A 12,567-nucleotide genomic window follows, 5' to 3' on the forward strand; every position below is an offset into this window, starting at 1 on the left:
GGGTTTGCATATATTCTGAATGCAGTGCTGCAGAGGGGTAAAGAAGAGAAATTGGGTTTTTTATCTCCTTTTTATTTTCATTTTTCTTGGTGGTTTTTTTTGTTTGTTTGTTTTGGTTTTTTTTTTTTATTAGGGTATTTTTTGTTGTTGTTGGTTTTGTTTTCGTTTTTGTTGTGGTTTTTTTAATAATTTTTTTTTTAATCTTAAGGAAAGAAGGCACAAAATCTCAGCCAAGCTTCAAGCCTAGTCTGCTTGGGAACTCCCAGTCTCCCAAAAAGCCAGTGCGTCCACGTGGGAACCCTGCCCTCACCTCTCCCTCCTCTTCCTCAGAATCTGTGCTTGCATTTGTACTGTTTAGGTAGAAGACCCGGCACAAGGCCAGTGCTAGGGAAAGTAAAGCCGTGCCAAGACAAGGAAAGTGGGGATGAGAAAAAGTCTGTAGGTTTAAACAGACTCTTTCTTCAAAGTGAGTACTATGGAAAGCCACCTGCAACTCTCCACATTGCTTTTCCAAGAGCAGACCTGGAAGGGCTCTGATGCTTTTTGAGGAAATCACTGCCTTTGCCTATGCAAGGTTTGGTGTTATCTAGGCATGGCCACTTTGAACAAGTGCTCTCTAGGAAGGGAAATCCCAGCCCTCAGTCCAACCCTCCAAATGCCATCAGGTTCCTTCAGAGGTTTCAACTCCTGGCTTTGATTAAGGCTATTTAGTTGCAATAGAAAAAAGTGGAGGCGTCAGCCAAAACCACCTACCAGGCTGCAAGGAGAGGGCATCGCCACTGACAGATGCCACCAGTACCCAACCATAGATGTAGGGGGAATTGCGGAGGCATAGAGATAGTGAGTTGGCTTACAGTAAGCCTCTGCTTTCTAAAGGAGGGAATAAATCATGCCAAGATGTCTGAGCATGTGGGAGAGCAAGAATGAAATCTCTGATGCCTATTTGTGAGGGCTCCAAGCACAACATGTGCCCTGCCACGGTGCCTAGCCCTGCATAGCCTGATAAACAGATACATCATGAACCTGCCTGGTGCTCCACCACATGACACTGCTCCCCTTTGCCTTCTGAATTACCCCAGCAACCCCACAAGAAAACAAAAGAAAAAGATCCAAGCCCTACAGCAGCAGCAGCAACAGCAGCACAGCCTCGCTCTGCACCAAGTGTCTGAGGGAAAGATGCTCAGATGGCTGCATCCTATAAATAGGACTCTGGTGGCACTCCAACCTAGTGCAGGAGAAACATCCAGTGTGAGGATCTGCGTGTGTCTGTGTGTGTCCCTGTGTGTGTCTGTGTGTGCTGAGGTGGGGGGAAGAACTGCAGAAATAAAGACAAATGTTACCCAGCCTGCACCTTTACCCAACAACTGCCCTGCCTGGGCTGGTGGCTGTGCCTTCTTCTCACCCCTCTAGCCTGTCCCATGCCTGCCCACACCTGGCCCATGTGCTCAGTACTCCATAATCCAACAGACCCAGGGCCATGGGAAGTTGGGGCTGCTCTGCCTTCCCTGCCCCTACACAGGTCATCATCCTCTTGGAAAAAAAAACAGCAACAACAACAGAAAAAAAAATATATATGTATATATCCCATACCTCCCTGAAAGGCCCAAATGGATGGAATTAGTCCCCAGCAAAATAAACAGGAAATAAAAGCAAAAGTTCCCCCCAAGATCAGGCCTGAGTACATGTCCCACCTGGGGCCCAGCAGCCCAGGAGCATGTCCCGACCTCTCTACTCCTCTGGCCTTGGCACATCTGTGGTGTCCATTGGGACGAGGAGCTCCAGCAGCTGGAGGGAAAGTGACTTGGACAGGGCTGTCCCACCAGTTGGAAGCAGCCTCTAGAGGGGAGGGCAGGTGGAGGTAAGTGTGTGAACCCTGCTACCTCACTGCCTTTCAGGAAGGAGTAGAGTCTCTTCACCCCACCTGGGATGATAGGCCCCTTGCTCAGCTCAGCCACCAGCAAGGTACTACACCAGGGAGCCAGCCCGGCTCTGGGCGGGCACCATGACGGGGACAGCCCCGATCCGCTCCAGCGTGGCCTGGCTGATTGCATAGGAACGGGTGTGCGGCAGCCGTGGTTTCCTGCTGACTGAACCATTGCTCCGGATCACCTCCTGAGGCGACGGTGCCGTGCTGGCCGTCACCACCAGTGTCTTAGGGGGAGCCGGGGATGGGTGGCTGCCATTGGCATAGACGGGTCGGGCACTCGTGCTCCCTGAGCGGGAGAAGGGAGGCTGGTGAGCATCATTGCTGTTGCTGAAGCGGGTGAAGGAGTCTGTGACGTGGTTAGCTTTGGGGTCATTCCAGAAGCGGCTATTGTAGGTGTTGGAGGAGGTGAGGGTGTCGTTCTCTGATGAGGATGCATCAGCATGGAATGTCTTTGTGGCAGAGGAGCATTTGGGTGGCAGGTCATCCTCCCTGAGAAGGAGAAGGTGTGAGGGCATAGGGAGGACACTGGCCCATTTGTCCAACACCCCCACCTCCAATCGCCATGCTGGGGTCAACACCATCAATTTAAGGAGAAGGACAGCACCAATGTGTATCAGCATTGATGCTTGGCCTGTTTACTCATCCCTCTCTGCATCCCTACCTCTATGCTCCATGTGCCAAATTTGCTACTGAGGCAAACGTGTCTACAAAGAAAGTCAGGACATGCCAGATGGTGATAGCTGTGACCAAAACATCTGTGACCAGAGAATAACACAGCTGTATCTCCAGAGCTTTTCAGCTATCAATGTCTGGCATTATGGGTCAGAATTCCCACCACATCACTCTCCTACAGAGCTAATATGAAGTCTGATCCCTCTTGCTGGAATTAGCTTCCTCATGTTGGAATTAGATGATCTTTAAAGTCCCTTCCAACCCAAACCATTCTGTGATTCTGTGAAGCCAAACCTCTCATTAAAAGCAATACTGAAAACAAAATCTATTAACATTCTTCATTTTCTCCCTCCATTTTCTGAATGTATATGGACATCTTCCCCTGATCCCAGGGAACACACCCAAGATTCACAAAAATGAGATTTCCAATTCCACTCCTGTCAACCACAGCTTTTTCTTGGCAGTCCCCACCACCAGTTTTCCCTGACCTTTACCTTATCTCATTGGGAATTTCCTCCTCCTCTTCTTCTTTGTGTTTGTTTTTCCAGTAGAATAGTGCGACAGCCACCAACACAATGCAAACAACGAGCACAACTGCACCTGTGGCCACTGCTCCTGCAATCAGGCCAATACTCCGTGGGTGGGCTGTGGAAACAATTGAACAGAGCATGGAGAAGAAATCAGGGATGGGCTGTGGCCATCTGTAAACACATGAAGCTACCATGGCTTCAGAAGGGAGAAAGGTAATGTTCCCATTCTATGGCATAATTATCTTCTGTTAGAGAGGCAGGTAGTGGTTCGCAGCAAAGATGGTTAGACACTTATTGTCACAGGACAGAAGAAGGAGGCCAAGCTTCCCCTGGAAAAATACTTACGTGCAATGACTTGCAGGTCCAGAAGGCAAGTGCTGGTTCCAATGGCATTTGAAGCCACACATTGGTAAAGACCTGAGGACACGGTGCTGATATTTCGGAGAGTGACAGTGCCCTGGACTTGGTCTAGTCAGAGAGAAAAGAAGGCTTTAAGTCCCTCCCCCACTTGAGGAAAACCATGAACAGGAAAAGCCAGCAAATAAAGAATTTTGGGTTGAGACTGTTAAGAGAGAAATAAATTAGGAAATAACCTTGAGATGGAAGCATTGTGCATGCACATACACACACAAAGACAAGATTAGGCCTTAAGGAGCTTACACTAGAGTTTTCTTTCTCCTCTTAGAGGAATATCTTAGAGGAATATCTGCAAATGAAAGTTTGGGAGTCTCAGTGTTGTGCAAGAACAGGGGAGAAAGAGATGCAAAATTGCCTATAAACAGATCTACTTGTTGAATTCAATCTTGCTCTGCAGAACCCTTACTCTCCCATAACTTCTCTTCCAATATTCCTCATTCCTGAACTATATGAAACTGAAAACTGGCATATTCTTAAAACAGAGCAAGATTAAAGGCAAAAGTACAGCTATCAGTATTTGATCAAGACATCTAGGCTAGGAAAACTTATGGATGGGACTTGAGGCTGGGAAACGCCAGAAGTCTGCTTCTCCATATATCTGAAAAGCAGCTCGGCAGTAATTTACTGGAGAATTGTGGCATCAGTGTGAGAAACTAGCTGTATTTCCCTGGGATTATTCTGCTTCTCTTTTTGCAGTTTCTATTCTATAAGATTTACATTTTGTTAAAAAATGCAGGTGAGTTGGCAGCTGAAATTCCCAACCATATGACAACATCTAGCAACCACTCTTTCTTCCATTCAACCCAATCCTTTTTTTCAATGGGGAACATGCTTCTGTACCAAAAAAACCATGAAAATTTAAGTGGCCTCTGGATGTTACCCAGTCCACAGTGGGCTTAGGAATCTTCGTTCCAATAAAGGGACCACACAAATGGTGACAGTAGCTCAATGAGCCATGCCACCTCTGGCAGCTCAGACAAAGGACAGCCCAGGCTGCCACCTGGGAAATAAGAAGATAATCAACACAATGAGCACCTTGTGTGGCAGTTGGGGGCAACCTGGGAACATTGTCCAGTTTCTCCCAGAGGTATGTTGGCCGGGGGATACCTTCTTCTGAGCTGCAAGTCAGTGTGATATCGCTGCCCACGTCCAGGGATCCCTGGATTCTGCAAAGCGGGGCAGAAGGAGGAACTGCAAGAGAAGAGGGGAAGGTGATAGCAAATCAGGAAATGTAACCCAACAGTGGAGTGCAGGCTCACTCTGGACATGTGCTGTTGAGGAAGGCAAGGACAGTGGCAGGAGCTTGTCAACGGGACAAGAACAAGCAGCAGACTAGAACTCATTATGGTTTGAGGGGCAACAATTCACACAAAGATTCCTGACCCACCAGCCCAGCAGGGTTATAGACTATTGCTGACTTTCACAGGACACAGTTCTCTTAGATCCCTCTCTTGAGAGAAATATGAATATTGCTGTCTTTGAGACAGCAAGGAAGGTGAAATTTAACAGAGCTGCACACAAAATTTACTGTGACTGGGTTTTACTTTCATATCCTATAATGGCATGCACTTTGGAGTATTTAGGATCAATGGGAGCATCCAGAACTAACTGCTTTAATGGAAAGGAAGCAAAGATATAAAGTACAGTAATTTCACGACCATAAGGCGCACTGGACTATAAGGCGCACCCCCCGGGAGTCGGCAAAATTCGCAACTTTGTAGATCAGATAAGGCGCACCGGACTATAGGGTGCACTTTTTTTTTGCAGCAAGGCTCCGCCCCCAGCTCCCTCCGCGCGGTTGCTGGTCGAGGCTCCGCCTCAAGCCGGCAGCCATTGGCCCCGGGGCCCGCCTGTACCCGGCAGGGGTGGTGCCGTGGGCCCCTAGGCCCGCTTGTATCTGGTGGGGCCGGGATATGGCCGCCGCCCCTCCGTGCCACCTGCACGGGGTCTGGGCGTGCCTCTGTAGGGGCCGTGCCGCCTGCACGGGGCCAGGGGGTGCCTCTGGAGGGGCAGCTCTGCCTCCATGGAGCCAGAGCGTGCCTCTGGAGGGGCAGCTCCGCCTCCACGGGGCCGGAGGATGCCTGTGTAGGGGCCGTGCCGCCTCCACGGGGCCGGAGGATGCCTGTGTAGGGGCCGTGCTGCCTCCACGGGGCCGGGGGGTGCCTCTAGAGGGGCCGTGCCGCCTGCATGGGGCTGGGGGGTGCCTGTGTACGGGCGGCTCCGCCTCCACAGGGCCGGGGCGTGCGTCTGGAGGGGCGGCTCCGCCTCCACGGGGCCAGGGCGTGCCTCTGGAGGGGCGGCTCTGCCTCCACAGGGCTGGGGCGTGCGTCTGGAGGGGCGGCTCCGCCTCCACAGGGCTGGGGCGTGCCCGCCGCTGCTCCGCCCCGCCTCCACCTGGCAGCCATGGCCCTGCCGGCTCCCCCCGTGGCTCGCAGCTCTCACTTCCAGGTAGGCAAATTTTTTGAATTTTGTCCATCAGATAAGGTGCACCGGACTATAAGGCGCACTTCCGGGTTCCGGGGAAAATTTTAGTCAAAAGGGTGCGCCTTATAGTTGTGAAATTACTGTAATTCTCTCCTCCTGTTGCTATGCACCAAACCCTTTACACTCTGTTCAGCCCTCCAAGATGCCCTTGTATTTTATTCCTGCTTCTTTGCAACTCCAATGCGACCACAAAAACTTTCTCTCGACCATATTTTGAAACTTCATTGCATACTGCCTGCATATGAAGTCTGTGTGCCCTACAAACCTCCACAGTACCCACAAGGCAGCCCATTCCTCATCATGGTATGTCTGTGGGCTCAAAGGCCCACAGTACCTTATTTGCTCATGATGCACTATCATTCACAGAGGTCTTCTTGTCCCTGTTCCCCCTGTCTCCCCCATAATACCAATAAACACACCCAAGACAGTAAGTCCAATGACTCCAATATTCCTGACACCTCGGTCGGGAAGATTGTTGACCAAACACTGGTATGTGCCAGTATCTGATAGCTGAGTGTTGTTGATGAAGATGGAGGCACTGGTGGTTGGCATTGTCACAGCAAACCCCACTCGCCCATAGAACTGGGGTGCACCTCCAAAGATCTGACCTCCTTGGTAGAGAATAACCTGGAAAAGAAAGAAAGGCTCAAACAACACTCTGGGGGAGATGACCAAGGAAAAAGAATAGCAAGCAAAACATGGACTTCCAAAGCCGAAAGGACCAGTTACTAAAGGATCATTGAATAACCAAATGTCAACATCCTAGTTCAGGTGTTTTTTCCAAAAGAGGAACACATCCTGTAGCCCATTTTACGCAATAAAATTGTTCATAAATGTAACAGACCAGGAAGATACCCAAATCACCTGGCATAGCTGGATTGACAATGTAAGCCTCCTTCATATGATGGTCATTTCCCATCTGGACAAGATCAATGTACAGAAGCAGATGCTCTCTGCAGGTCAGTGAATACTTCGATGAAAAGCATCTGCCCAGTGGAAAGTATCATTTTGATTCTCTGTAAGTCTCAGTAAGACCCTGCCATGATTTGACACTGCTTACTGAAGACCTTTGGGATGAGCTGAATGACAGTGCAACCTTTGAACTTGCACAGACTCCGCCAGTCAGACTGTACTCAGACCAAGTCCCTGAGAAGCAAGGATTCTTCAGTGCAGGTTCTCGCAATGAATACAAAATGTGATGAGGGCAGTGTGAGCCAAGAGGGATGTATTTCAGAGAAATTACATTCTTCTGTTGTCAGAGCATGTGGACAAAAAACAGGCCAGCATATCTCAGGTTATGAATTTTGTCCCCACCTTTATATACTCTTATTTGCTAGTATTTGTAAGAATGGAATTGCAAAAGCTACAAGCAGCGGAAAAATAAGGAGGGAAGTAAAAGGGGTGATGAGCCTATGAGAAGTTGTGTTAGAGGATATTTTATGTAGATTTCAAAGGTTTAAAGATGTAGGTACTCCCAGGCCCTCCAAATTCCACATCCAGTGTACGAAAACTTGGATTACATCTCCTGTGCTCTTTTGAACACACAAACCACTAGAAGCCCTGGGAGAAACATAGTATCACATACACTTGCCCCAGCTGCACATCCACCAAGGACACAATGGACATCTGTTAACAAAACATTGAAGAAAATGGACTCATGCAATATCCAGACGGCATGCTCAGCAGTGAAGGGACAATGAAGTTCTGGTACAACCAGACAGTAAGCATTGTAGAGGTCCTACATCCAGAACAGACTGGGAAACAGGAAAGCCCCAAGGAAATACGTGCTCCAATGAGAAAAGACCTACCTGTTGAGGCTGATTGGCGTTAGAAAGAGGAATGACCATCCAGATGACATTAAGGTTAGTGAGGGCAGCGTTAGTGGTGAAGGTGCAGGGCAACACTGCTGTTTGGCCTCGGGCAACCTGGATACTTCCTGAACTGACTGAGACCTCCAGAGGACACACCAGACCTGGAAAGAGGAGGACACACAGTTCAATCATTTCAGGAGAAGGATATAAAGTTCAAAGTGCTGCAGGTTGCCCCATACCCTTGAAGTTCAAAACAGAGTATCCCACTCCTACACCACCTTACATCAGGCTAAAAGGAATTATATTCCTTCCACACAGATCACTCTGCTCTCATGCAGACCTTTTTTACAGAATGAATGTAGATATGTGGTCTTTTTAAGTGAGGGCACTCTAGTTTCAGAGCCTCTGAGAGCAGCTGGGATTTTTTTGGCAACAGACAAGGAGCCATACAAAATGCCAAGTTGTATCTAAGAGAATGAGATATGTTTTTAGATCCATCACTCTTAAGGACACCCAACATCAGGGAAACAGAAACTGCAGTATTAACCTAGAAACACGGTTCTACTGCCACTTCTATGCCTCATAGAATCCAGCAAGACCAGAAGTATTTTAACAATATTTTGAATTTAAAGGGTTATGTGTCTAAATATTTTCCAGTCCAGCCATTTCTATTTAGTTGATGAAAAATTACTATTGTTAATGGAGGATCTCATAAAATCTTGTTTATTTTCCAAAATTTCCACCATTTACTTCTTTGTATTCCACACAGACTGGACAAAAATGAAAGTCTGAAAAGCCCCAGCTATCTGGTACAGCAGCTCAAGGCTGGCATTTTAAGACTGCAAGTCACACAGGGAAATATCTCTGTTCCTACCACTAAAGTCTTGTTGAATGAAACTAACCAAGGGATCTCCACCACCACTTTGCACTAAAATGCTTTAAAACAGTTTTCTCCACAAAATCGAAATACTGACTACAAAAAGCTATGTCTCTATATGACAGCTCACCATTTTTTTTGTTCAAAGCATGAGAGAGGATACTGGAGAAGAAGGCAAGGAATTTTACGCTCCAAGGCACCTGCTAACATCCAGGTGCTGTCTGCAGACCACCCTATTCTCTTGCTGTATCCAGGAGGGGGCTGTCTACAAAGTTTCTGTTTTCTGCCAAGAGACAGAGTTTTGCTGAAGATGACATGCTTCATTAGAATAGTTTTTTATCTGCAGTACCAAGAAATTGAACAGGCCAATGTCTGAGGAAAAGGTGAGTGTCTCCCACATGCTTGTCTGCTGAGATCCTTCCCAGACTGCCTAATGTAGAAATGCAACACCAGAGCCTGGAGATGCTGAGCTTCAGATGCTACATATCCAAAGTTTTAATCACCTGAATAGCCTTCCATGTGTTCTGGTGTTTGAACTGGCTGCTCCAGAGTTGCGGTATTCCAGGACTTTTCAAATACTCAGCCACCTCCTCTGAACTTTCATTCCCTCCTCCACATGTCCTATCTCTAATACCATAAGTAGTTCAGGGAGGCATAGAAATGCTTCAGAACAGAGTCAGACAAAATTTCACTTTAATCTCTTCAAGTGAAGTTTACATGTTTCTCACTTTGTGGGGAAAAAAGCACCCTGAGTCTGATTCTCCTCATTGTCTTGGGACATATTTAAAAATATGGAACCTTCTAGAAAATCCTAGGGAAACAGTTAATCTCCAGTGCTAACATCTCAGAGAATTAAGATGAGAAACAGCTGGTGAAAGCTTAATCCATCCATCTCCTATGTAACTCTGTCAGGAGTAAGCAGAAATAAATAATTTGAAGAGCCAGTAATAGGCATCACCTTTATCACAAGACATCTACCTTCCAGCTGTTTCTGTGGGCAACAGGCTGGGAATGGATTTGGACCCCTCATTTTCTTATGGCTGTCCAGGCAGTGGCAGTACCCCAAGGCCCAGAAGTGACCAAGATCAACTTTGAAGATCTCTCTTGCTGAATGTGACCCTGACAAGGTATTGTCTTTTCTGCAGGCTGAAATTTGAAGGCTATCTTGCCATGATTGCACATCCAGTCTAGCATCAACCATGTGCTAACCAGTGTGCAGGGAGACACAATGATGTGAACATCTATCGGATTGACTTCTCTCTCCAACATGGTGTGGAAAGTTCTTCTGTTATGTTCAGCGTAAATTTAATGAGATCATCTCCATGAGAGGAAAAGGAACTAGTCATCCAATTTGGAAAAACAAAATGTGTTTCAGCCTCATTCCTTATTCCTTCCACTTTCCATTCCATGAAAAACCCACACATTCAAATTCTTGTAGTTCAGAAAAACTAATACTTAAGTGTGAGTGTCCCAATTTACTGGAAAAGTTAGACTTTGCAATTTGCTTTGCGGGATTAGTTACATCAATCATTCAGTCATCAACATGATGAGATTTTCATGCCTAATCACCCTCTTCCTACTCCTAATATTTATTATTAGTCGATTGTAAACATCCTGAAGAATAATAAAAACACTAAAATAAAACATGCATAATTTATTCACTATAAAAAATATTTTTTGATACATTAGAGAACTTCCCATTGTACTCATGAACAAGTTTAAAAATGAAAGAAAACACATATTCTCTTTTCCCTGCCAGTACCCCACTCTTACGCCGCAACACCCCACAGCCCACATTATCTGCTTTTCTTTTCAAGGCACCACAGCATCCCTTGTAATTTGAATGCCATGGAGCAGGGAAGCACTAAGGAAGGCTTAGGTCTACATTAATTTTTTCTGGTCAAGGGGAGGTGCTTTGAACCTGGTTTACCAGATGAGCATGCCCACAACATCCTATCTCTGACTTGTTAAACCACCAGGCAAGTCAGCTCCTCAGGCTTGCCTTTACTTCATGCAACCCAGGGCATACCAGCTGCTCTTTGGCCCATTTGGTGTACACTGAAAGACTCATTTTGTTAAGCTGAGTGGCACCTGCAGGGTTACAGCTGGAGAAAACACACACAGCTGTTTTGGACAAGGAAGCTTAAACAAGGTAAGAGAAAAAGTAGGCGAAGTCCTCTTCCAGCAGCATTAACAGGGTCGGGTGGTGTGTTAGCACAGCACTGGACGGGCAGTACTATAACATGACTCCTTTCCCAGTGAGACAGCCGCAAGAGCAAAGACCAAGCCCTCCTCAGAAGCTGCACCATCTCAAGACTAACAGAAAATATAACACATTTACACATGCACTTGTCCACAAGTATTTTTGTGATTGCATTCTTCCACACCAACACTCATGCCCAAAACACAGATGGCAGCACACAAAGTTGCACATACTTAAAAATCTGTATGCCCAGGGAGACACCTACTAGAAAAACACAACCAAATGATTCATGTTTAAACCTTTCAAAATTAGGCATTGCAAAAAATGTGGGTTTATATTAATGCAAGAGGAGGGAGGCAGAGGAGAGAGGGAAAGCGAGATTTCAAATTTAGCGTATCTATTGGGATAAAGATTTTTCAATACAGCCTAAGGAATGAGGACTTGAATTCCTTTGAGTATATATAAATGCAACTATAGATATATACACACACATACAGCCTACTAAGTCAAATTACATATATGAGGTCAAAAAAATCAAGCAAAGGATGTTGTAAGAAGTCTCCTTCAGCAAAGGTATACAATCCAGGTATTTTCTGAGCATTCAGAAGTTTAATGACTTCAGAGAGACAAAGAATCGATCACCACCAAATCATCTCTCAGAATTGGATTACAGTGGCCATTATACCCTCTCAGTCTCCTCCTTTCTCAGTAATTTCTTTCTTAGTGATTAAGCAACCCTGTAAGCAGGATGCCCAGAGGATGAGCAGGGTACACCAGGGTACACCATTCCTCTTTCAGCAGAAAGAGGAATGGGCCCTTCCTGTACATTGAACACTTTGATCTTATCTTGGTTCAACAGTGTTCTCTTTTGATCCCGAGGCAGCAAAGTCCCCTCACTAATTAGAATGGATGTTCAATTTTTCTGTCCCCTATTAGTGAACCAGTCAGCAGAAGAATGTTTTGGCTGCAGAGACTCTTTCAGAATTTCTTCACATTCAGGATCAAGTAATTATTCTGGCAACAGAACTGATTTCATTTTTGATGGCTCACTGCTGCTGCTTTTCCAAGTGGCACCTCAGCTCCCTCCTTGGGAGTCTATGGAGCTTCCTCCATGAAGGAGTCTATGTAGGTAGTTTATACATCATGTCAGAAGCACATAGGACCCAGTCCTACAACCCAACCTCCCTGGTAGGTGTAAGGAGGAGTCAGGTGCTGCCACATTTTCTAGCTGCCCTAGAGGTCTTGGAAGCATCACAGAGCCTTCAGAACGTAACAGATATAGCGAAGCTGAAATACATGGGCAAATCTTAGCACTTTGACTCATTCTAAGGTGGTAAAAAAATGTTCTCAGTTCCCACTCGCTGCCACACCTTTTTGCCAGAGATCACCAGCAGAATGAGCAGTTTTGGCACTTGCTAGAAGCAAACTCCTGATACACAAAGGTAGAGACCAGAGTACAGATTCATTCTGTAGTGCTGGCAAGCCAGGGAAGAAAATGACCAGCGGAGGAAGGAGGGAAGAAGTTGTGAAAGGGACGAAAGAAACCCTCAGCTTTGTGCATTCTGCATCTCCAAACCTCAAGGGAAAATGTGTCAGAATGTGTGTCACTGTAGGGAAAATGAGAATAAAGCTTCAAGTTGATTCAG

At 46.4% G+C, this 12,567-nt stretch overlaps 1 protein-coding gene across 5 annotated transcripts in view; it reads right to left on the reverse strand.

The window, feature by feature from the left end:
- Window positions 1–203: 203 nt before the first annotated feature.
- IGSF11 (immunoglobulin superfamily member 11) overlaps window positions 204–12,567 on the reverse strand; it is a 113,938-nt gene continuing 101,574 nt past the window's right edge. For all 5 annotated transcript variants that reach the window (XM_033051243.1, XM_033051240.2, XM_042778981.1 and 2 more), the window contains 6 exons: window positions 7,839–8,002; window positions 6,450–6,657; window positions 4,582–4,737; window positions 3,475–3,597; window positions 3,094–3,244; window positions 204–2,416 (listed from right to left, as the gene is read on the reverse strand). In XM_033051243.1, the coding sequence (XP_032907134.1) occupies window positions 1,966–2,416; window positions 3,094–3,244; window positions 3,475–3,597; window positions 4,582–4,737; window positions 6,450–6,657; window positions 7,839–7,877 (1,128 nt within the window). In that variant the 5' untranslated portion in view covers window positions 7,878–8,002 and the 3' untranslated portion in view covers window positions 204–1,965. The remainder of the gene's footprint in view (window positions 2,417–3,093; window positions 3,245–3,474; window positions 3,598–4,581; window positions 4,738–6,449; window positions 6,658–7,838; window positions 8,003–12,567) is intronic.

This window comes from Catharus ustulatus, chromosome 2 (genome assembly GCF_009819885.2).
Source record: "Catharus ustulatus isolate bCatUst1 chromosome 2, bCatUst1.pri.v2, whole genome shotgun sequence".
NCBI lineage: Eukaryota > Metazoa > Chordata > Aves > Passeriformes > Turdidae > Catharus > Catharus ustulatus.